This window comes from Hevea brasiliensis, chromosome 13, assembly GCF_030052815.1.
Source record: "Hevea brasiliensis isolate MT/VB/25A 57/8 chromosome 13, ASM3005281v1, whole genome shotgun sequence".
NCBI lineage: Eukaryota > Viridiplantae > Streptophyta > Magnoliopsida > Malpighiales > Euphorbiaceae > Hevea > Hevea brasiliensis.
In genome coordinates this window covers 83,754,506-83,780,712 of record NC_079505.1, presented here as the reverse complement: position 1 = coordinate 83,780,712, position 26,207 = coordinate 83,754,506, and the positions used below count along the sequence as shown (strand labels likewise).

Genomic DNA, 26,207 nt, shown 5'->3' with positions numbered 1-26,207 from the left:
TCATAAAAATTTGAAAATAATTTTTTAAATGGCGTTTTTTAATAATTTCTTAATGGCTTTTTTAACGGCATTTAAAAACATTTATTTAATAAGTAATTTTAAATCAGTTTTTTTTTTTTTTGACCTTTCAAGAAAAAGTGTCTCAACACTGCAATTGAAAAACTAAATAAATAATTCAAAGATTGGACATAGCAACAAGTTCCAGTGTCCAGTTTAATCAACTATTAAAGAAACATATATATATAAAAGAAGACTCTAGCAAAGGTCACATGACTCTAGCAAAAATCACAAGTGACAGAGATGGCGGAGGTTAAAATCTATAGCATAAAAGATTCATTGCATAAACCATTGTCTACATCGAGTAAAAAACGGCAGAAAAAAGCAACAATGTTCTTCTGCCACTTAAATTCCACGACTGCTGCATAACCATTGTCATGTTATATGCAGTTGCACTGCACCATCCGATCAAGATGCATGATCTCATCCTTCGCCCGGTAATCAGGAACTGTCACTGATCTCACATTTCTTTCATCAACTCTTATCCTTGGATTTTACCCTCTTGCTTCCATCATTTTCTTTAGATGCCTTCTTTTTGCCTTGTTTTTCTTTAGATGCTTTCTTTCTTTTTGCAGGCACTGTTCCCATCTCGTTTTCCTTTTGGATCTCGTTCACATTCTGTGCTTGCACTGTAACTTCTGCACGCATAAAAGACATTCGCAATCAGCACCAAAGCTACACTAGAATAATCATTGGTAGAATTTGCACTTAAGGATAAAAATATACCATTAAAGACAATAAGTGAGGCCCAGCAATTTTAAAAGCCTCAAAGGTCCAAAATAACATAGATAAGAAACAATTGTTCATAGTTCTCGACTCTCATTTGACATCAAAAGCTTACCACAATGAAATTCCAAAAGAAACATGGCCTTTAACTAACACCGTATAAAAGAAATCTAAAGCAACTAGAAAACGTGAACCTAGAACTGCAAATCCTATGCGAGTAAGAAAAATTATCAAGTGCAGCATTCTACGTCACAATCCTTTCTCACTCTTGCTTGCTGGCAAAAGCTAGTCATTTAGTCATTAAACCAGAACCCAGGTCTAGGCAACAACTTATTCCTCTTTATCACCCCACCAAACGTGGAAAATGAAATTAATAAGTACTGTGCCCAGAAAATAATTTCTGAAGCCATGCAGAAAGAAAGGAAAACTAACCTCTGTCGGTAAAATTGGAATCAAAAACATTATTAGTAAGATGCTGCTTGAGGAAAACCTGCATGAATGATACAATATAGTTGGTTAAAATGACTGTAATCTGAAATGTAGCATATCCTAATAATTTTCATAACCAGATTCAAATTTGAACTCTATCATCTACACATAACAGGCTTTACAACACCACTGATCTAATTCCAATGGAGTTAATTTTAAATTAAATTCCTCAAAAAACAAAAGTATATTTTAAGCATCACACAGGAAACACCATCTAAAAATGAGCTACATAAAATATTCTCAATCAACAATTGTTAAAATGTAACAGAAGAGCCAGCAAACCTGCTAGTGATTTTGCAGTCTACCCCAAAGGAATAAGATTGTTCCATTTCAAGCATTCAAATATTGTGAAATGAAGAAGGGGAGAGAGAGGATGAGTTACTAGTTCACTTGATGGATTGTTTATCTTTTAAAATTAGCGCGCTATGGTCCTTACTTATGGATCTAGTTATGGGACAGTGAACAGGAAAGTCCAGATAAGGATCCTTACCTGAATTTCTCTCGGCTCTTTTTCTACCTTGTCTACCTATGGTTGCTATTTAGGGCTCAAGAAAAGAGAATCCAACAATCCCTAAGAAATCTGAGATGTCTGGAAAATACTCCTTACCTTCAACACCGTAACATGGTAATAAATACAACATAGAAATTTGGATAACTGCTCCTAAATGTTCTCCTAATTCTCAGGATTCATAACTGACTTAGTTCAACTGACCAAACAACTACTTCAATCATAATCATAAGGTGTGACAAAATTTTTATACTGGTTGTCACCTACCATAACCCTCCTCCTCCTTTATCCAGGATTGGGACCGGCTAAGCGCAAACAACTACTTCAATACTGAAATTAAATGCTAGCAATAATTTTAACAATAACTAGACATCCTTCTCCTTAGGACCATGTGTGAACCTCTTATAAACCTCACCCACAAATGGATCAGCCTTAGAAAGATCCCTAACATAGCAATTGAAGCTTTCAAAGGATCATTAAAGCAATGCTCAATGCTAAACTGTTAATTACCAGGAAAAATAACAACTAGCTGTAAGCTATTTATTTCATAGACCTTGATAGAAATAAAGTCCAGGAACATACCGCTGAAAGAAGTTGCCGTGTCTTTATATCCCACAAGCGCAAATAGCTATCAAGACCTAAAACGCAAAAGTGAAGAGCAAGGAAAAAAATTAGCCCCAGAAAAAAAAAATAAAGAGCAAAGAGTTCTATTAGCTGGACTAAAAGTGTAGCAATGCAAACAGCTCTTATGAATGCAAATAGCAAACTCAAAACTAGCAGAAGCTCATTCCTTTATACACTCTAACTGACCCACAACACACACCAGAGCAGGGGTAGATAAGGATTGCAGAGAGACGTATTCGTAGATACTGCTAAAGAAAAGAGAAAAATTAAGCCACAAACTCACCACAAGATCCTATCACAGGGAGCTCAGGATGCTTGGCAATGGATCTGATGCTCCCAGAACACTTCCCCAAAAAGCATCCTAACAATTTCCCTGAAAAAGAAAATTCACTGTTAAAAGAATCATCAGAAAGAAAACTAACATTTAAACTACAGATTAATAAAAACAGGAGCAAGAATATCTGCTTCAAAAGATACCATAGACAGTACTAGAAGAGCAAAAAAAGGCTAACAAGGGCAGAGGGGCACGAGAAAGGATAAACAAACCTACCTGGTACCTACTACTAAAGAAAGAGATGCCACAAAGCCAGACCCTAACTACCCAAACAGACAAACCTACGAAGATACTATTACAGTGAACAACATAAGATATTATTAATGTACTTTCCAGGGTCGAGTCATTGCTATAGAAAATTTTGGATAATCTTCAAGAAGTTGCTCTATTGAAGCATGTAACTGAGTTAATATTTCTTGACATTGCTACAACAAATGCAGAAAGCAAAATATATCAAAAGCAGATCACAATATGAAAAAAGGCATATTGTTATGTTTAGTTAAACGAAAGGGAATCACATATTCAAGTACCTGTGCGTATGTCAACAGATGCAAGATCACCAGACCCATTTCCTATATAGATTGAATGGCCATCTTGATCTTCAGTGACTGCTTTAATGGGGGTCTCGCAGAAATCAAATGAAATTACAGGTCTGCGCTGAGCAGAAGTATCATACAGGCGAACCTGTTAGAAGAACCACAAATATCAGTGACACTATAGCAATAAGATACTCATTGGTACATGGACAAAACATCAGAAAACAAGGGTGTTTTTAATTTGTGACTTAGAGAAAGCATTATGAAAAGTGACAACAATGGAGATGATAAAATATTATATGCCTTTTTTTTACTTTTTTTTTTTAATTATAACAACATAGAAATGCATTTTCACATGTTCTGCCCATAATTAAAGAAAAATATCTATTGACATTTACAAGATGTGTGAAAAGAAGGGCAGACTTCCTACAGTAAGAACAACAAGGACAGTGATGCAAGAACTAAACATTCTAAATATATCACCATTTTGGAGTAACCACATTCAACATAATCAAAATTGCTTCACATAGGCAAATAACAAAGAAAGTATAAGTGCAAAGTATCATAAATGATGACATTTTACATCAAAATATTTACTTATTATACATTACAGCTATCCACAAGAAGCTGCACTTCAGACCTTTCAAAATCCATTTACTTGTTCCAACATAAGGAACATACTGCTATGAAAAATTACCTGATGGCTGTTGGTGCCAGCTACAAATTTACGGTGATCATTGTTAGTCAGGAATGTTGCAGATGTAAACCATGTTGGAGTAAAAATACCAAGGCTGTTTTTAGGAGGCTGTAGATTAGAATATATGTGAGGTCAAAATATATGAAATAAAAAATCATTCGATTTCCTTGTTTGATAGAGGTTCTTCAACAATAATAGGTAAGGGAGTAAAATATGGCTCACAGGTTTTGCAGTCCAAATCTTAGAACACTTCTCAAGATCCCATAGATTGACTTCCACAGCTTTCCTGAATCAGAGAAAGTAAGTTATTCATCACGTCATTAAATTCATGTTAAGTTTAAATCTGACGCCTATATTGCAAAGTTATACAATACTCACCCTCCAAATAAAGCATAGTTTTCACTTCCATCCACTTTAGAACATAAAATATTACCAGAAGCACTAACTTTCCAGGTTCTAGAGGTACAAGTACTGGCATTATCTACAGTCGAACTGGTAACTTCAATGGACCTCATGCTTGCATTTCCTTTTGTTGTACATGCAAGCAAAGTGCATGACCTAAAGATTATCAACACAGCAGATATCAGCATTCATAATGTGTCAGCCATAAATTTCATATTGTCTGATTTCTGAAAAGAAAAAGTATAGCAATACCCAGATAATCTCTGTCTTTTGAATAAATGCAAACCAACAACAGCATCGTCCTCAGGTTGAGTACCAGCATCACCAACATTGGAAATTGAAACGTCAATTTCCCCATTAAGTGGATTGAGTACTTCAATCTGCAAACATATTAAGCACAGTATTAACTAAGAAAAGCTTCAATGAGACTAGAACGACTAGCCAGAATTGAAAACTAAAATTTGTTCCTTAATATTCAAAATTGAAAGAAAGGCGACTCACCACACCACTTTTTCTTGCAACTGCTAATAACTGCACAAAGCCAAATTAAACACACCGTCAGGACAACAATGACTGAGGTAGCTGTTGCATAACAAGCTGTTAATTTCCACTTATGTACATATATTAAACACCAAATCAAATAAAATATAGCGCAAACAATACAAACAGCGCAAACCTTCATTTCCCAAAATTTCTTAATCAAATAAAATTCACCAAATTGCGAACACCCAATTACACCTTTCAAGTTGCTGCTAAAAAAACAAAAAGCAAATAACACAATGACACATACAGGGTCTTTCTTACTGTCATCCATAGAAACAGCAAGCACGCATTTAGAGGCGTCTGGATCACCCCATCTCTCTACCACCTGAGGGATTCCTCGATCACCACGAGACTCAATCACTAAAAACTAATTAAATGTCAAAAAACTAAAAAAGCATAAGATTCAAAACAAATTGATCATATTCAAAATGCAACCTTTAATAAGACCAAGTGCGTCAAAAGTTAAGGCTCGAAGCGGAGGGCAACCAGGGCACTCAACGGTGGTAGTTCGCGGCATCGCTCGGACCACGTGCCGTTGAAGTTCAGCTCTTTTGAGAAACAGAGAGACACATGGATGCCAAACCCCTTAAACCCTAATTCTTTATTTTGTCTGAAATACCCTATTCTTCTGAATATTTGTTAATGCAACCCTTGTTTTCATTTAATTTTTTCTTTTGCCCTAATCTTTCACTAATTTGTAAGCTTCCCCACACAAATACTAACTATTTTCGCTAATATCCAATCTTTTACAATTGAATTTTTGTATAAAATTGTAATCACAGTTTATAATATATAACATAATATTATTTAAAGTGGATATCGGTTTTTATTTCACAAAATACAATCTCCTTTTTAATATAAAAAAATATTTATATTTATTTGTGAAATGTTAAAAATATATTATTTAATTTTCATATGTAAAATTTAATAATTTAAGGATGAAACGGCACAAAATATAATAAATTAAATTAAATACTATTGCATTAATTATTATAATATAACTTTGAAACAATTTATTTTAATGAATATAATTTTCCAAGTGCCACTTTTCGAATGATGAAGCCAACGATATACTTAGATATCAAAATATAAGTGAAAATAAAAAAAAATTAATAACAAATGTGTATTTTTAATTAGTATAATGTAACTGAATAAAGTATTATACAGTAAAATTTAATACAGTAATAAATTAGAAATTTAATTTTATTATAAATTATTTAATATTATTATTTGAGTTACTGTTAAAAAAATTATTGTTAAAAAAATACCATTTTAAAAATATTAGTTAAAGATCATTAAAATTTATTTAAAGTTACATTTGATATATTTTATTAAATAAATTAAATTTAATATGTATTAAATATAAACTAATATTTTACGCTCTGTTTTTTTTATTTTAATTATATAATTTACATTAATTTTTTAAAAAATTATATTTTAAAATCATATTATAAAATTTTATTAATGGTAAATTCTTAATTAATTTTATTAAATACAATTTAAATATGTATTAAAATTTCAAATAATTATATACTTATTAAAATTTATTTAATTTTTATTTATTAAATGATTATTAATTATTTTTTAAATATTTAATTATAAGAATGCAGCAATATAATATTTTTTTATTATAGTTGTATTTAAAAAAAAAATCATATATTGTTATGAAAGATTTTTCCATAATAACAAATCTTTGAATAATAATAATAATAATAATAAATAAAATTTTAAATATTATGTTAATATTTAAATAATAATAATAATAATAAATTAAAAGTTAAAATAATTTTTTAATTTCTAATCTATCTTTTTTTTAAATTATTTAATTTAAAATTATTGTTCATTTTAAAAAGAGTAATAATTATTTTTTTTATTTTATCATTATCTTCATCAAACACAATAATTATTTTTATAATTTTTTAAAAATACATCTTATTATCTTTTTGCCTATCTTAAATAAAATAAAAAATAATTTAATTAAATTTAAAAATATTTTATTATAATTTAATTAATTTTTTAACTAATATAAAAAAACCTTAAATGATATATAAAAATGAATGAAATTTAATTAAATATAAATTTTTTTTAACAAGAGAGAGTACTTTTTTTTCTTATGCTTTAATTGAGTTCCCTATTATTCTCTCTAGAAGAAAATATGTGCTCGGCTACTGGAAGCCAACACATGTCACACGTGTCTTTTTTGATATTCAATTAATTTTTTTAAACTATACGACCGCGTATAGGAAAAGTTTAATTAAAATCCAGTCGAGGATAGATTCAACATACAATAAGATTTTTATATACAATTAAATAAACGAGATTTATAACATTATCTTGATCGGACTGGTTCTAATTAAGTTTTTGCTATTCTATAAGAGAAACGATCAAGCCCATTGGCGTACTCTGAACCTGGCCATCGACTCATTCTCTGTCGGAGCGATTCCTTATTTGTTCTTTGCATGGTAGAACGACAAAATCAATTTGGATCTTTCTCGACTCTCTGTCCTGTAATTATCAGTCAAACTTCGCTGCGTTGCAAAATTGAAACTACAATGCCTCGTGTTTTTAATTAAGATTTGAAACTTTCTACTCTGCAACAAACTCCCTTTATATTGCCTTATCCTCACTGTCACCACAGGTTATTTTTCTCTTCTTTTCAACTTATCAATGGCGGCAAAAGCACCGGAACCTACTGCCAGTTGTCCCAATAGCACCCACTCCATTGATCCCAACACTGGTTTTTGTAAAGAAACTAGAACCTTTCACAGCCTGAGACCCTACACCCCTCTGCCACCACCAAATGAGCCTCTTTCCATTACCCAGTTGGTTTTCTCTCTTCTCAACTCTTCCACCACCAACCCCACCGCCGATACTTTTCTTGTCAATGCCAACACAAGCCATTCTATCACCTACGCTCAATTCCTGAGCCAGACCCACTCTCTTTCCCTCGCTCTCAATGCTCATTATTCTCTGTCTACCAACGACGTCGCTTTTATCCTCTGTCCTCCTTCTATCCAAGTCCCAATTCTCTATTTCTCTCTTCTTTATCTTGGCGTTATTATCTCTCCCGCCAACCCACTCGGTTCCAAGTCCGAGGTAACTCACCAAATCCAACTATGTAAGCCCAAAATCGCATTCGCCACGTCACAAACAGCTCATAAACTCCCTTCTCTCCCTCTCGGCACCATCCTCATCGACTCGCCTGAGTTCCTCTCGCTGTTGACCCAATCCAACGCCACCACCCATGACCTACTCAATCACGTTGAAGTGAACCAGTCTGACACCGCAGCAATTCTCTACTCCTCAGGAACAACCGGGAGGGTCAAAGGCGTATCTTTGACTCACCGGAACCTGATCGCCTTAATCTCTGGGGTCCTTCACAACAACAGGGTAGACCCGAATGAACCGGAACCTCACCTAGTATCACTTTTTACGCTGCCAATGTTTCACGTTTTTGGATTCATTATGTTGTTAACTGCTGCTGCGCTGGGGGAGACGGTGGTCTTGATGGAGAGGTTTGATTTTGAAGGAATGTTGAGAGTCGTGGAGAAGTACAAGGTCAATTACATGCCGGTTTCGCCGCCGCTGATTGTGGCGTTTGTGAAATCGGAATTGACCAAAAAGTATGATTTGAGCTCCTTGTTGTTGCTGGGATGCGGCGGTGCACCTCTGGGTAAGGAGGTCGCCGATAGATTCAAGGAAAAATTCCCACAGGTGGAAATTGTCCAGGTAGGCCTCTCGGGGACTTGTTTATTTTTGGAATTCTTTTAAGCTGCATTTGGCCAAAGTGGGTCACATTCTTGTTGGTGGTAGTTTACTAATTTCATGATTACATTAAAATAAGTTGTCCTGCGATATATATATATATATATATATATATATATATATAATTCCGATGAATCACATGTCCGCACTTTCTTGGCTTTGGGGGGAATGAAGACGAAGACCCCACTATCTACGTAGGTTTGTTTATGTTGCGTGCATGTGGCTTTTGGTTAATTCTTTGTTTACTAGACCCCATGTCGAAATTAAAATGTAATTGGAATTTTCAGAACCCTAATTTTTGCAAGTTTGCTTGCTTGCTTGCTTTTCGAGACATGACATTGATACCTACGACTACTTGAATGATTTTGCATTTTCACAATGTTTGTCTCTACTGTACATTGTCTTAGGGATATGGGTTGACTGAAACTGGAGGTGGGGCGACAAGGATGACAGATCCTGAAGAGTGCAAGATGCTTGGCTCTGTTGGTCGCCTGGCCGAAAATATGGAAGCTAAGATTGTTGATCCTGTAACTGGAGAGGCTTTGCCTGCTGGCCAGAGAGGGGAGCTGTGGTTGCGAGGGCCAACTATCATGAAAGGTAATGACTGATTATTGATTTGCTTTTGCCTTTTTGTTTGTGCTTTATAAGCTGCACGGAGAGGTATGCTTAACACGAGTAGAAGCTTAAAGCTAATCTTAATCAATGGCATTGGCTTTAGCTGTTTAGAGCTTATTCTGGACTTGCACGATGATCTTGAAACTGTCTAGGCTTCTTGTTTAAAGGTACATATTTGCAGCATGATAAGCACTTATTGGTGATAATAATAATATTGCTTGTATTAAAGTCACTTTGCCAATAAATACTGGAGAGAGATATAACGGCAGACTCTGCTTTGCCACCCCTGCTGATAATTACCACAGCTAAGGGGGTCTTTTTTTTTTTTTTTTCTTAGACAATTGCTTAGAATTTGTGTCTCTTGTTTTGTGGTTTGAATTTGGTTCTAAAGCTCAAGATTTGCACAATTCTGGTTGAAAGTTTTTGAGGCGAACTAATTCTACCATGTCTCATGCATAATATATTTCACATTATTTAGGATGAACTAGAAATTGATGCCTCCATTTTTCACCCTAGAACAAACTTGGCAAGTTACTAGTTTGTATATGTAGCACATGATTATTTTAAGAGATTTCAATTAAAAAGTCAAATATACAATAACTAATAACTAATTATATGGAAATTTTGATTTTTTACTAACTAATTATATTTAAATTTTGATTTTTTACTTTTTTCCACTCATACTTCTTTGGTTTTTCGGGCTACATGATGACTTGCATCTCCTTTCTGGGTTGAATTTCCTATTCCTAGCCATTCCACTCAATATTTTGGTGTTCTAGATGAATTCTTTTTTTTTTTTTTTTCCTTAAATGGGCTCTATGGTTTTAGTTCAGGTTATGTAGGAGATGAGAAGGCAACTGCTGAAACCTTGGATTCAGAGGGTTGGTTAAAGACTGGGGATCTTTGTTATTTTGACTTTCAGGGTTTCCTCTATATTGTTGATAGGTTGAAGGAACTGATCAAATACAAGGGATATCAGGTGATTTAATCACCCAAACTTTCAAGCCTATCCTTGAATAGCAATAAACATTAAGATTGTAAATTATTTCAGTACTTTGCAATCTTATTTCTGCCAAATTGCAGGTGCCCCCAGTTGAATTGGAACAGTTACTGCAATCCAATCCTGAAATTGCTGATGCTGCTGTGATTCCGTGAGTTTCTAGCCATTTTATCTGCTGCACATGCTGAAAACATTGTACTTGCATTTTTGGAAGGCAGTTGCTCACAATTCTTTGCAACCCATTTTCCAAAGTTTTCTTTCATGAATATCTTCTCATTGTCATTTTTGTGAAGAAATAATTTTTAATGTAAAGATGAGAAACTGGCGTGCATAGGATCCAACTGAAAAATATATAATATGCTTGAGATCCAACATACTCTGAAAATGATATTTGTTGTCGTATTTAAAACCAAACTGTTTCATTGCTCTTTTTGTTTTTGTTTTTATTTTTTAATATTAATAGTAGAGTAGTACTGCTCCTAGGCCATAAATTCTTTTTAGTACTTTGAATTAGTTGGGCAATATACAGCATAGGAGGCATATGTATAGTATCTTCACAGTTTTGCTATTTTCATTCCTGTTCTTGTATAGCTATTGCTGCATCAGTAAATTGAAGACAAGATGTGATGAAAGCAAAAGAGATTCGGCTGTTGAGAATCCCAATAAAGATGAATTACTTGTTGAAACCATTTTATATTTTCATGGATTTTTGCATTAAATAAAAATTGTCTAAATCTGTAAATTGTCAATTTTAGAGAGGCTTGTTATGGCAATTTTAATTGATAATAATAATCATGGGGGTAATCGTTATTTTCCTCTCTTGGTGAATGGTTAGAAATAATAGCAACATTGTTCACCATATTGGATTTCAACAAGTTCAAGGGCCAAAAGCTTGGAATCTAGTTGTATAGAAGGCCAATATTTTGAGGGGCAAAGAATATGGAAGAAGACTAGTTTCATATTTTCCCATGGTGTATTAGCTTGTTTATAGAATTTCATGGCGGTTATGCATTCCTAGTGAAGAGCTAACAAGTCCTGTCATTTCATTGTCGTCTTGTGTTTTCTGGAAGCAGTTATCCTGATGAAGAGGCTGGGCAAATTCCCATGGCCTATGTAGTGAGAAAACCGGGAAGCAATATTACTGAGGCTCAGACTATGGATTTCATTGCAGAACAGGCAAGTTTCTTGACTTATATTGTCCTTTATGCAGCATCTTTTAAGTTAAAGATATAATATGCCTAAAAGTGAATGTTGTTTTCTGGCCATGGCGCCCTTGTATCAGTTAATAATGAATTTGCGAGTGATCTGTTTAATCATATGTTCAATGAGTTGCATTTAAAAGTTACAATGTGAGAGGAATACATATTCTCAATATTTTGGCTGTAAATATCCCTGTATAAATGAGCCTGCGTAAATATTACCAATAATACATATGCTTTGTTGAGGAGGATTCTCTGTAACTATTGTTTAGTGATTTCTGTCTGCAGGTTGCACCGTACAAGAAGATAAGGCGAGTAGCTTTTATCAATTCTATCCCAAAAACTGCAGCAGGGAAGATCCTGAGGCGGGAGCTGGTCAGTCATGCTCTCTCAGGTGCTTCATCCAAATTATGATCCATTTGCTTCAAACAATATGTGAAGACTGGACCTTACAGACAAAGTCATGTCAAAGTATTCCCCATTTACACATAACATGAATAATTTTCATCAGCAAGAAATTGATTGCAGTACAGCCTGGGAGCTGGTAAGAGGGCTTTCAAGTTTCAGTAGAGAACCGGATTCACCCCAAGTGGAGTACCGAACCTGTAGTATAGTTATTCTATTCATTTCTCAGGAATTTACTGAACAATAAGATACCTGTCATGCATAAACATCATGCAGATGATCTTTGCAAGCCAACAGTGTAATAGAGCATTGCAATGAATATATGCAAGGTGTCTATAGCCACAAACGTTTGGACTTGGCAGCTCAACTATGGATTTATTGTTAATGATAAAAATTTAATATAGTTTAATGATATTTTGATTGTACAGGCTTTCAGATAAGATTTTGTCAATGGATGAACAATATTATCCTATCTATATGATATGGCCTTTTTATTAGCATTTTGAGTCTTGCTTTGACCCTGGGTCCATTACTTTGATCTAAGGACTAGTAACCATTTTTGGTAAGGTTGATTAGCAAGCATATTCTCCACGTTGTTAGGTAGATGTAGGTTTTTAATTTTTAACTCAGCTTTCACGCACCCATTATTATATCCTTTATCTAACGATTTTAACTTATTTTTTATTATTAAAACTGCTAAATCCAGCTTTAAACACAATCATGTGAGGAGCGGTTCAGATTTGATGGCCGGACACAGCTTCAAAAAATTAAAAATGAAGTTAGAATCATGGCAGGTGCAGACGATATTCCTTAGAAAAAAAAAATCTATTAAATCAATTTATCAACTAATTTCTCATAAAATTTAATTTTATCAAAAATAGTTTTTTTTTCTTAAAATGATAACTATCTTTTTTTTTATATTTAGTTGTCTTTTTATCATTGATTTGTCATTGTATAACATGAAATCACGGCTATATTAGACAATATTTTTTTGCTTCAACTGAAAAAAGAGGTCGTATGTAAATAGGTTGTACCAGAGAAAGTGGATTAAATATAAATGATGAAAGCAGTGGATCTACTTCTGTGTTGGAGGAAGAAACAAAGCATGAAGATCCACCAAGAGGGGATTGTAAACTTCCTTCTCGCAGCTTTTTTCTCAATAGTGAAAATGCATAGTTATATCCTCTGCGCAATCTCCTTTCCCACTGCACCTTGTTAAAACCCACAGCAACAGAGTAATCCATTTACTTGTATCTACCGTCCATGGGTTCAGATTTAGAGCCCGAAAAAAGGGAAAATGGTCAAAAAAAATCCTGAACTTTGGGATTTTTAATAATTTTATCTTAATTTTTTTTTACAAAAATATTCTCAACTTAAATCATTATTTACGATTCTATCCTATCGTCACAATACCGGTTAAATATAATGGAAGATGCCACGTCAATATCATTAACTCCTAATTTTCATATTGAAAAAATTCTAATTAGTGTTAATTAAAGCCTAATTACTTGAAGTTAATAAAACCATTATAAATGAGGCAAAAAGGCCGAAAGCTCACCTCTTTAGTACCCAACTCGTTAGTCTCAAGTTCTTCGACTGAACTCTAACTCTTAGCTAGCTCTGATGTCTTCTTTATTTGTAATTGATGCGTCTCTTGTGCCAAATGAAGAAGTGAACTCTGAAGTAGTTGTATTCTGCCGACATGGGTTAAGGGCATTACTGTACACATCGTGGATATTGGGTAACCCAGGACAAAGATTCTTTCAATGTGGAGAGCAGGAGGTAAAATCAAATTTCCTTAATGTTGATTGTGTGTTTGGCTGTGCTATTTACTGACTTATTTCACTATGGGTGTGATGGGAACTCATTGTTCAATCTTCTTGAAAGTTCATTCTTCTTGTGATAAAATGGCTAATTTGCCTGGCTACCTCAATGTAGGGGAATGATTATTCATTCTTTCAGTGGTATGACCCATCATGCACAGGTCAAGAGAGAGAGGTTTTGTGTTATTTGGTACAGCAAAGAAATTTGCTAAGGGCCAAAGTAAAAGGGTTAGAAGAGATAGGCAATACACTGACAGCACAAATTAGTGAATTAGAACTAAAATGTGAAGATACTGAAATTCAAAATTCTAAATTGAATGCTAGATTGAGACAACTGTTGAAGGTTGATAAGGAATTGAAGATGGAAAATATGGAACTGAAGAAAGAGTTGAGGAATCGAAGAATGAAATATGTGATCTACTTTGTAATTGTTATTGTAGTTGGAGTTTTGTAGTCATTCAGTTATATGGACAAATTGGTGAAGGGATGAATGCAATGAGATTGCGTTGACTTATAATGAAATGTATATTGAGACAGAATTTGAATGTTCATTGTCCAAATGTAAATTGTTTATGCAATACGAATGAGTTTGCCATATTGCTGATATAATTCCTTGCCATATGTACACAGTTTATTGATATGTAGATGTGTCATAAAGAAAAGAAATGAAAAAAGATATACTAGGGCACTATTTATAAAGTGGATAATTGCACTTATGAACTATGAATATCATTAATACCCAATTCTCAATTACATCATGTTCATACTTAGTAATTACAAAAAGTGCAATAACCACACTCAGTAAGCTAAAAAGTGAAATAAAACCACTTGCTTATAAAGCAAAAAGGTTTGTTATCTTCATCTATCAACCACAAAAAGAACTATATAATCATCCTTTCTAAATACAAAAAGTGTCAACACTTATCTAGCATAAGCAAAATAGCTTTCTATTTCCTAGTTAATTCCCTTGACTTTGGTTGACTTGTTGGATCAAAATTGGCTTTAAGCTGCTAAAAATGACTTGATTTAGTTATGCACTTTAACATCCTGAATTTTTAAAATAATTATTTTATGTGTAAATTATGATATTTTAATGTATTAAATATTATGGTATTTAATTTGAATTTTTTTGGTTTTCAAAATTGGGTTTTTATTTTTCGAGATAATTAATTTAAAGACCACGTGGCAAGTATAAAAATATATTTGGACTCCATAAATTTTTTTAAGTTTTCTGTAATTTTTTCAAAATTTTTAGGCATCGTTTTGAGTCTTAGAGCAGAGTAAAAATCAAATTCAAGTGTTTTGAATAGAACCGGCCTGATCGAATCGAACTGGCCTTCTTTTTCTCCTCATTCTTCTTCTTGTGCACAACACCCCTCTCTCTTCTCTCTTCTTTTTTGCTCTCTCCTCCCTCTCCCACTGCTGGCTAACCCATCCCCCTGCTCCTCCACTCGCCGACGCACCTTTGGCCGACATCCCCTACCGTCACCACCCCTCCAGCAAGCCGGAAAAATGCCCAAAAGTCCCTTCCTTGATGCGCCATTTCTTATTCGTTGGTTGATTCTGGCCAATCCAGCTACCAATCGGACTGGGTCCAATTCCCTTTGTGTTCTACTCCTCGAGAGCTTTCCATGGACACTAATTTTATCAATTTTTATTGGGCAGTTTGTGCGAATCAAGCCTAAAAAGTTTTAGCACATTTTGACTTTTGGGGTACATTTCTCCTAAACCATGGACCCCATCAAGATTCTGAGGCCACCAGCGTGCTCCACTCATCGAGAGCTTCGCAACAACACCAAATTAAAACTTTTCTAGCATCAAAAATCCTGGTATTGTGGGCTTCGCATATGTTTTTTTTTTTTTCCAGGAAATTCTAACAACGATTTGGACTACATTTTGGGCCAAACAGGCAGGCTGTCACCATTTTCAGACGCTCCGGATGCTTTCCAGGTATCCGAATTGGAGTAGATAAACCCGAACTCTAATTTGCTTTTTTTGTCTAATGCTAAGTTTAGAATAAAATTCATAAAATATTCATGGGTAGCCAAAAAATTATAATTCCTTTTACAATAGTCAAATAGCATTGGTAAGAACTGCGGGGCATGATTATAGAATTTTTGGGCTTAGTTTGGATAGTTTTTGCAAAATATTAATTTTAAACTTAATAGTTGAATTGTATGGTTATGTGAGTTTTGATTGGTTTGGTAGGCCCAAGAGGGGCAGTATATTGTTGTTGTATTGTGGGCCTAAGGCCATTGGATTAGAAAGGGTGTTTGAGTTGTTTTGTAGGTTGGGTAGATCCTAGATTCAGAAGAAACTCTGGTAAATTTTCGGCATAAATTTAGGATATCTTTAACTCTTTAGGTAATCTGAGTCAACCCTCCTCTTCTTCTCAGCTGCCTCAATGATCTTCGGTTAATCTGTAAGTAAATATTAATTTTATTTATAATTTCAATATTAATAATTTATATTTAAGGCATGCTCATGTATTCACATATATGTATGTATATATTTAGTTAAATGTCAGGCACACTCTTTATTGCATACTTTATTGAACTTGTTTGTAGATGTCTTCTTAAGGTAATTTGGACATGTGTGCGTGGGCTGGTGTGAATATGGTATGGATGTGAACGTGGGTAGGACGAGTAGTCGTGGCTGGTGTTTGACTTGCTAGGACCCGATTTTTATATATGGATAAGTTGGGATGAGAATGGCTTTGAGTTGATCTCGCTGACCCTCCCGCACTTAGATTATTAAGCGAAAGTCCGATTTGAGTTGACCTTGCTAGCAAGCATTGGAATTAAGTGAGCTGTATAAGAGATCAGCTTCCATATATATATTGATGTGACACACAGGTGTGTGAGTATTCTAAATTATCTTTTGTGCGAATATTATTTGAATTATTTAATACTATGTGGTTATGCTATATTTTATACATAGGAACATATTAGATCTAGATAGTTATAGTAATTATATTTAAAACTAATATCTTACTCTATGAGTCAAACGTTTATCTCTGTTCAACTTTTTTTTTTTCTCAGGTGATAGGTAGACTTATTGAAAATAACCTGCTTTCTTTTTTCACAGGTTTAACCCAAAAAGTTTAGTTGTACTTTTATTTTCTCTTGTTCAATTCTAGAACTCCGCATGTACCAGTAGTGTATTATTTTTACTTGGGGTTGTAATAACTTAATCTTCTGGAATTGTAAACTTAGTTTTGCGAGCTTGCTTGGATACTTGGGATTTTATTACTGTAGATGGAGGGAGCTGAGCTCCCAAATGTATATTTATCTGTTTTGAGAATTGTGAAGGTGAGCTGAGCTCTCTAGACTTTTGATATTTTGTGTTACAGGTCAGGTGAGTTAATCTCCCTGTTAGATAGTCCAATTTATGGTTGGATTCTGTTCATTTATTTTCTTAAAATTGAACTACTTTTATGGGCTTTATGTTTTGGCTAGAAACACTGTAGGCTTACTATCGGCTTCAGACCTAAGTCCTAATATTGGTTCGGCCCAGAAATTAGGTCGTAATATGCAGCCATTCCTTCAACACCACCCCTTCCATGTTTGCCACCTCCGCCACCTCTACCTATTTAGCCACCTTTGCCAAATCCACCCCTTGTAGCATTTCCTCTTGTATCTACTTATATAACCCTGTTGACATAAGTTTGTGAAGGCATCTGCATAACCAAAAAATATACCATATCAATTACTATCAAATAGGTGATGGATAAAGGTTAAAAAAAAAATGCTTACCCTTACATGTTCTCACTTTCTTAAAAAATTATCACTCCAAAGCCTTGTCTAACCTATAATTAAAGTTAAATTCTCATTTACATATGGATAAATCAAAGTGGAGAAAGTAAATAATGTCATTGTAATGTACTGATCTATTGTTTTTCTCTCATTTCTGTAACTGTGTTTGCTCCATTTGGATTTTTGCATCCATCTTGTTCTTCAGGCTTCTTTCTCTTTCTTAATTCTTCAAGAAGGGTTTTAAATGTTGAAATCGATTTACCACTTAGTAGAGGCCTACCTCTTTTCTTTTGTAACACATTTATAGATAGTTCACTTATGTTCATATATAAGAAGGATACATTAAACCTCACAAAATATTAAGTGTATATGTATATACCTTGATTGTAGTAGTCTCAGGGGGTTCATTAGTTGTTGCTTGTTGACAAGATCTCCTGTTATATCCATAAGCATGGCATTTTGTGCATTTTATTTTCACACCTATCTTTGGCAACCTTGACTGTTTCCCATCCTTTACTTCTGTCACGTCCTTTTTCCTACATTTTTTGGGCCTCCTAGGCATTTTCTTGAATGGTGGAGGCTGTATTTACCAACCTTCTACTTCTGGCCATATTTTGGGACCGTTCAAAGGTCTCAAGGATTTTGGTAGCTTGTTATATAAGTGGACTAATAATAAAATTCATTCACATAATTCACAGGGTCTTGCCTCATATAGTTAATACATGCATAAGCATGATGGCAAGGAATACCATTTAAGTCCCACTCTTGATAAGTACATGTTTTCCCAACCAAATCCACAACAAAACTATCAACTTTGATGGATACCTCAAATGTATCACCAACAGCAGGCTTCAAAGTACAGTCTTTTGTCATCAACTTAGATGACTCTAGCCTTTTTCTAATCCTTGGACAAATAATATCTTCTACTTTAAGTATATTTCTCAAATTCGCATGAATCCTCTCCATTAACTGAGATCTTATCTTCTCAAGCATATCAATAAGAGGTAATGATCTAACTTCTATGATGTAAGAGTTAAAACACTCACAAATATTATTCTCCACAATATCTGACTTGGTTCTAGGGCCAATAAATGCTTTACAGAAGAGTCCAGGTTCTCTTTCTAAGAAATCATCGTATGCAGCTTAAGACTCATCCTTCATGTCATTTAACTTATTCTTAATATATTTCATAAGTACAATAGGATGCATTCCAAAATAGCTTTCTATATTTCTCTCCCCTATGAACTTTTTTCCAGTTGGCCCATATATGCCTGACATAATTCCTATGCTCAGCATGAGTGGCCAACCTACTAATGGCAATAATAAGACCCTGTAGCAATATCAGATCATAGTTAATCAACATTCATATGAAATAATATCTTCAACAATTAAGTTTAAGTAAGAGAATGACTTACTTTTTATTGGTCACTGATGAATGCCCATCCACCTCCATCTCTTATGTTTAGTTCTTCAAATAATATCTGTAAGAACCATTGCCAACTATCCTCTTTTTCACTCTCAACTACTACCCAATCCATATGAAACATTTGATTGTTCCCATCATTGCCAACAACTACTAGTAAAGCACCACCATCTAATGTCTTCAACGAACCCCAATATTGTCACGACCCAACCTATGGGTCGGACCGGCACTAGGACCTGGGCCAGCCTAAAGCCCCCGAGGCCCGTAGTAAGCCTAACTATTCCTCAACCCAACTCTAAGGCCCATTTGGGCTCAATTTCAAGAATTCAACCGGACAGAGTTTGGCCATAAAATGGACCTTTCAACGGGGAGTTTTTTACTCACCCGACCTGTAAACACAATATATAATCAATTGGGGAGCTCAGCTCACCCTCCACATACTCAAATGTCACAAAAATAAATGGGAGCTCAGCTCCCTCATCCAGTCCAATATACATGCATATAATAAGTTTACAGGTCCAACATGGTAATTATATTACAAATCCAAATCAAATAAATGTTTCTAACACATGCGAAAATTCTAGGAGTTAATAGAATTATACAAATATTAATAAATGACCCGCGAAGAAGAAAAACAGGTTAACCACAACAAATATCCTCCTGTAGCCTGGAAAAATAATGAACAGGAGTGAGCATTCAACTCAGAGAGTAAAATATAAATTTTAACCATAATCTCTATAACTATCTAAAGCTAATGCACCATGTAGAGTGAAATGCAACATCGACAATATTTTCACATTATAACAGTAAAAAGGTAATTTGGAGTACTCACACACCCGATAATGTCAAACAATACATATATGGGAGCTGATCCCCTATACAGCTCTCTTAATCCAAACTGTGCCAGCGAAGAACTCAAGCTCAGACTTCCACTTAATAAACCAAATCGAGGTCCCAGCGAAGAACTCAAGCCGTGTCTACCTCGAAGGATCGGGTCCCAGCAAAGATCTCAAACCGTGTCTACCCGTCCTGTCTATAGCCAACACCACATCACACGCACGCCAACGCACGCACACTGCTCCAAATTACCACAACAACATCCATAGCACTTTAATAGTTATGAATGCAACATAAAATATGCCTAGAGTTTAACTACATAGATATATACATATAAGTGATGCATGGGCATGCTTGAACATATAATAATATCGAAATTACAATTAAAATTAATATTTTACTCACAGACTGAACCGAAATTACTGTGGCGGCTGGGCGGAGGAGGAAGGCTGTCCCGGCTCACCTGAAAATTTTATTACAATTCTTTAATACAATTAACTCAATACAAACTAAGAAAAGACCAAATACGTCCTAAGTCATGCCGAAAATCTGGCAGAATCTCCCCTATACCTAGGACCTACCCAACCTGCAAAAAGGCTTAAAACACACTTCTATATCCACAAACCATATATCCACTTCTCAATCATATCACACAGCCCCTCTTGGGTCCATCCAAACAGTCATCAATCATGTAACAACCCAAAAAATTAAAAAAAATATATATATATATATTTTGAAGAATGGGATTGGCGTGTGACAGTGGGTTTCCCACTGTCACAGCAGCCTTTTTATTTAAAAAAAAAAAAAAAAATTTTCAAAAGAAAAATGGGAGGAAACCCCCCCATTTCTCTTCTCTCCCTCTCCTTCCCTCCCTTCTTCTTCTTTCTTTTTCCGGTGACCGGCCGGCGACGTCCCAAGCAGCTCCCCACCGGCCGGCGACCCTCCGGAAACACCAGGACTACCAGAAACGGCGGCAAGAGAGGGAGAGGAGAGAGAAAACGGGCGCACAGTGGGCAGCGGCTTTCCGGCGCGATTCCGGCTTCGTCCGACGTCTGATCGAGGCGATTCCGGTGGCGTTGGAAAGCTTGTTCCGAGAGCTTTCTTTTGACACCAATTTTGAAGCAAATGGAGGTCAGATGAGTGAGATATGGAGGAGAGAAGTTTCGGGTTTTTCAAGCTTTTTCGTCGATCTACGACGATCCGACCGTTGGATCGACGATCCGATACCACCTATGGACCGAGGAAGAGGAGAGGAACATGGTGGTATGATCGATCAGACCGGCAAATGTCATGGCGGCCACCGTGGCGTGGTGCGTGATGGCTCCGGTGAGCTATGGAGATGGTTCAACTTCCAGAGGCTTTCTCATAAATTTTTGGAATTTTTGAGACACAGATAAACTTCGGGTAAGACAATTTTTATTATTTCTCTGTCTGTGGAGCATAAATACAGTGTTTCTTAAACATGAAAAATTGGAGAAAAATTCTAAGAAAAATATATGATGAAAGTAAAATTATTTGGAGATATTCTATGGTGTTAGTTGAATTTTTGGGTGATCGTAGAATATTTTTGAGAAATATGGATGGATTTTAGTTAGATTTTTAGCATATAGGCATATAAGATTGTTTGAAATTAAGATATTTAAATTTTATATAATTGGTTGAAGCTTGAGGATGGAGGTTTAAATATGTGAATATTAAATTGGGTTGAATTAAGAATATGTTAGCTGTTGGAAACTTATGGAATTGAGTAAAATTCTTGAATAAAATATTCATGGGTGACTAGAAAATTACAATTCATTTTGCAATAGCCTTATAATATTATTAAGGACCGCGGGGCAAAATTTTAGAATTTTTAGAGCTTGTTTGAGTGGATTTTTGAAAAAATGTCAATTATAGGGACTAAAATGTAATTTTTAAGATTTTGAGTATTGTCTGATTTGGAGGGCCCAGGAGGGGCCATGTGATATTGATGAGATGTGATTGTAGGAATTGAGAAATTAGAAGTGTTGTTTAAGCCTTTTTGCAGGTTGGGTAGGTCCCAGGTACAGGGGAAACTCTGCCGGATTTTCGGCATGAATTAGGCTGTCTATTGCCTCTATAGAGTTTTATCTTAACTTAGTACTAATAAATTTATAATTTAATTATTAGGTGATCGAGGTCAGCTGTTTTTCTGCATCCAGCAGCCACAATAGTCATCGGTGTACTGTGAGTAAAATATTAATTTTAATTGTAATTTCGATATTATTATATGTTCAGTATGCCCATGCATCACTTATATGCATATAATTATGTAGTTAAACTCTAGGCACGATTTATGTTGCATTGATAACTGTTAAAGTGCCATGAATGTTGTTGCGGTAATTTGGAGCAGTGTGCGTGCGTTGGCGTGCGTGTGATGTGGTGTGGACTATGGATAGGACGGGTAGTCACGGCTTGAGTTCTTCGCTGGGACCCGATCCTTCGAGGGGTAGTCACGGCTTGAGTTCTTCGCTGGGACCCTCGATTTGGTTATTAAGTGGAAGTCCGAGCTGAGTTCTTCGCTGGCACCAGGTTGGATTTAAGAGAGCTGTATAGGGGATCAGCTCCCATATATTATGATTGATGCTACAGGGTGCGTGAGTGCTCCAAATTACTTTTTTGATGCTATGATGTGAATTTATTGTTGCTGTTGCATTTCACTCCACAGGTTGCATTAGTACTAGATAGTTATAGAGATTATGGTTAAAATTGATATTTTACTCTCTGAGTTGAACGCTCACTCCTGTTCACCATATTTTTCCAGGCTACAGGAGGAGACATTTTTCAGAATAACCTGTCCCTTTCCTCTCAGGTTATGAAAAGATTACTTAATTGTATTATTATTCTCTAAATTTGTAAATTTAGGACTCCGCATGTGCTAGTAGTAGTATTAAGCCTGTCAGGGACTGTATGAATTCAAGTTTTCATATTAATAAATGAAAAGAAAAAAATTTTATGAGTTTTAAATGGTTATAAATGAGGTAACAGGGTTGAGCGAGGCTCCCCTTATTTCAGTTTTCGATGGCTATCGGGTTGGGTTGACCCCGAATAAAAATATTTTATTTAATTGTATTTACATGTTGGACCTAAGTTTTGGGCCTTGGTTATGGATTTGAGAATAGTAAGGCTTACTACGGGCCTCGGGGGCTTTATGCCGGCCCAGGTCCTAGTGCCGGTCCGGCCCATAGGCTGGGTCGCGACAAATCACAACATGTAAAATTACAGTTTAGTCCTCATAATTTAACCCTCTTACAAAAACTACCCAAATGAGTTCTAAAAATTCTAAAACTTTGCCCCGTGGTCCTTAGCAATATTACTAAGCTATTGCAAAAAGAATCATAATTTTCTGAGTTACCACGAATATTTTATGAATTTTTATTCACATTCAAGCACTAAAAAATTAAGAAAAAGTGAGGTTCGGGTTTACCTATGTCGATTCCGATCTAGGAAAGATTCTCGTAACGTCCGACAATGATGAGGTAGTTAAAATCTCGATCCAATTCCAAGACTTCTTCGGTAGCCGGTCTGTCTGGCCGAAAATTCACAGACCTGGGCAACCATCGAATTTCCGCAAATTGAAGGTACCTACACGAAGCTCACAACACAGAGATTAGTATATAATTTTTATGGAATTTTTCTAAGCTCATTTAATGCTCGAAAAAATACTACGAAGTTTCTTGGGACCCACCAAAAAACGGTTTCAAAAAATTTCAAAATTTATATTGCCGCGGAGCTCTCGACGAGTTGAGCGCTCTGGTACTCTCAGTTTTCTCGTGGGGTTCACAGTTTGTGAGAAATATAGCCCAAAAATCAAAATGGGCTAAAACTTTCGGGACAAAAATTGGGCAAACTGCTAGATGAATTTTGGTGTTTTTTGTGTCTATGGAAAGCTCTAGAAGTGTAGATGGTGTTTGACACAAGACCCGGCCCAATCGGTGGCTGGATCGGCTGGGAAGCCGAAACAGCGCGCTACATGTCGCCTCTTTGTGCGTCGCTTTTGGCAGCCTAAAAGGCCGACCGGCAGTGGGAAAAGGCTGGGGCGGCCCGCCGACGAAGTGGGGAGGGCTGGGTGGCGGCGGCACGGCGTGGGGAGGAGGGAGGAGAGAGAAAACGGGAGAGAGAGGAAGGAGAGTCGGGACGCGCAGGGAAGAGAAGAAAAGAAGGAGGGAGGCCGGTCCGATTCGACCGGTCCGATCTAGTCCGATTCGATTCGACCGGTTCGATTCAGGATACAAAATTTTAAATTTTTACTATGCCTTGGGATCGAAAATGAGACCCAAAAATTCCGAAAAAATTCTAAAAAACTCAGAAAAAATTCATAGAATCCAAATATATTTTTAATTTTACCACGTGGTCTTTAAATAAATTTTTAAAAATTATCAAAGTTTTATATTTTCAGAAAATCGAACCCGATTTCTAAAATCTAAAAAATTTCAAATAATTTTCTAAAATTTAAATAAAATAAAATATTAATATTACTCATAAAATAATAAATTTAAAAATTAGGGGTGTTACAAATATAGCCCTACATCCTAACATAAATCCCTTCCTTAAAGCACTGAAACCAATATAAAACCTTTTAAATATTGGTTTCATGGTCAACGGATCATTATCCAGCATTAAATAAAACCTTCCTTTTCTATCAGTCCTCATCAACTCAGCCTTATATGACTTAACTCTTGCATAATGCTATGAAAGAGACCCTTTCAATATATATAGTGCCTTCCACTTGCCTCTATATCCTTGCCATAATGTAAATAATGTTACAGTCAAATAATATTTCTCCTTCAAACTTGCAACCATGTCCTTCATAGCAAAATCAGGGTTTAACCTAATTTTGTTTAGAAATTCATGTGCAATCCATTCAGATTTAGCTTGCCTATTTGTTAGAGATCTAAAACATGAATGTTCCTTTACAACTATTTTTATAACAAATGTACATTCATCCTGCAACTAACTTCCATAAATCTTCCACTTACAACCATCCTTACACCTAGCATCTAATTTCTTCTGTTCACTTTTTGCAAGCCAAACATTAAATCCATTACTTATTGCATACTTTTGCACTGCATGTTTGCACTGCTTGCTATCTACAAATTTCATTTCTACCTCAAACATAATGCTGCTATGGTCATAAGAATGATCATACACATAATCTCTCCTTTTTCTATTACCCTTTTGTGCTATACAATCATCATCACTTCCAACTGGTATATGTGATAAGTCATCAAAATCCAACTCCTCAAGCATATTATCACCCTTACGTACATCCTCTGCATCTTCATTTTCATAAGGGATTTCAATAAATGGAGCATTAGGCAAAGCAGGAATAGAGTCCACACCTAACAAAGGTTGTTCATCATTTTTCTTCCCTTTCCTTACAATCTGATATTCACTGTCATCAGCAATGTAATCCTCAAAGGCTTCATCATCATACTCATCATCAATTGCCTAAATGTCATCTTGTAAGTTATAATCTTTATCTGTGCTATCACCACTATCTTCATTCACATCATCACCCTTACTAGGATCATTTTGCAAACCTGAGTTAACAATATCATTGTCATCTACAACCTCAATATTCTGACTACAAGCATCCCTATCATTTAACTTTAATTTTGGTGTAAGATTTAAATTTGCATTATCAACTATTGGGTCATTTTCACCCTTAGAAATTATTCATTCCTCTGCCTCCACATAGACATGAATATCACCATCCTCATTTGTGAATTTTAGCATCTCCAATACATCACTATCATTGTATTCCTAATAAACCTAACTCCATCTTTCTTAGGCTTACCACGTATAAAGTAAGCCATTTTTCTGATTTCCCTATAACTCAGTTTCTTCAACTCTTCCTTTACTTCTAAATACCACATCAAGTCTAGGTCAAGGTACTCCCAAGGAAATATATCACCACCATCATAGTCACAAGTCCCATCCCCATCCCTTAGCACCCCACCGTGGTGCAAAAGAATTAAAATATACATTCTCTAAACCTTTATAACCACACAGAAGAAACAAAGAAAAACAAAGCACAGTTAATAGCATATGAAACCCACGTACATTTTTCACAAAAGATTAAACAGTAACGTATCGTGCATGCAAAAAAGGAGTGCAAATTTCATGAAATTTATACTTTTATGTTGATAAGACAACAAAAGGCATCGATGCTCTTACAATTTTTCAGCTTTGATATGAGACCACATACTACAACTGATGATTACTTCTAAGAACGGATTGCTTTCAAGAATTTTGAATTGAAAATTCGAAAAATGGGAGAGAGAGGATGAGGGGCCACAACCAGTTGCTTCTTTAAAGGGCAACACAACTTACTTTTCTTATTCTCTAGAAATGGCTTTATTTGACACTAATTAGAGTTTTTTAATATGATAATTAGGGGTTAATGATGCTGACGTGGCAACGGGTATTCTAAAGATAGGGTAGAATC

At 35.3% G+C, this 26,207-nt stretch overlaps 2 protein-coding genes and 1 long non-coding RNA gene across 3 annotated transcripts; 2 read left to right on the top strand and 1 right to left on the bottom strand.

The window, feature by feature from the left end:
- Positions 1-320: 320 nt before the first annotated feature.
- On the bottom strand, positions 321-5,518 carry LOC110634008 (uncharacterized). The gene is made up of 12 exons (XM_021782873.2): positions 5,352-5,518; positions 5,164-5,276; positions 4,875-4,904; positions 4,626-4,753; positions 4,350-4,529; positions 4,194-4,257; positions 3,972-4,079; positions 3,269-3,422; positions 2,688-2,777; positions 2,363-2,418; positions 1,216-1,273; positions 321-695 (listed from the first exon to the last, which is right to left on the bottom strand). The coding sequence occupies exons 1-12, from the start codon at positions 5,431-5,433 to the stop codon at positions 532-534; spliced, it is 1,227 nt and encodes a 408-aa protein (XP_021638565.2). The 5' UTR covers positions 5,434-5,518; the 3' UTR covers positions 321-531.
- A 1,816-nt stretch (positions 5,519-7,334) lies between these two features.
- On the top strand, positions 7,335-12,325 carry LOC110634007 (4-coumarate--CoA ligase-like 9). Its single transcript, XM_058132590.1, has 6 exons — positions 7,335-8,645; positions 9,089-9,278; positions 10,130-10,275; positions 10,380-10,447; positions 11,370-11,472; positions 11,784-12,325. Exons 1-6 carry the CDS (start codon positions 7,584-7,586, stop codon positions 11,907-11,909), a joined length of 1,695 nt encoding a protein of 564 aa, XP_057988573.1. The 5' UTR covers positions 7,335-7,583; the 3' UTR covers positions 11,910-12,325.
- An 8,733-nt stretch (positions 12,326-21,058) lies between these two features.
- LOC131171745 (uncharacterized) lies at positions 21,059-22,715 on the top strand. Its single transcript, XR_009142386.1, has 3 exons — positions 21,059-21,142; positions 21,887-21,943; positions 22,521-22,715. It is a non-coding gene; the product is annotated as an uncharacterized LOC131171745 (long non-coding RNA).
- Positions 22,716-26,207: the final 3,492 nt, after the last annotated feature.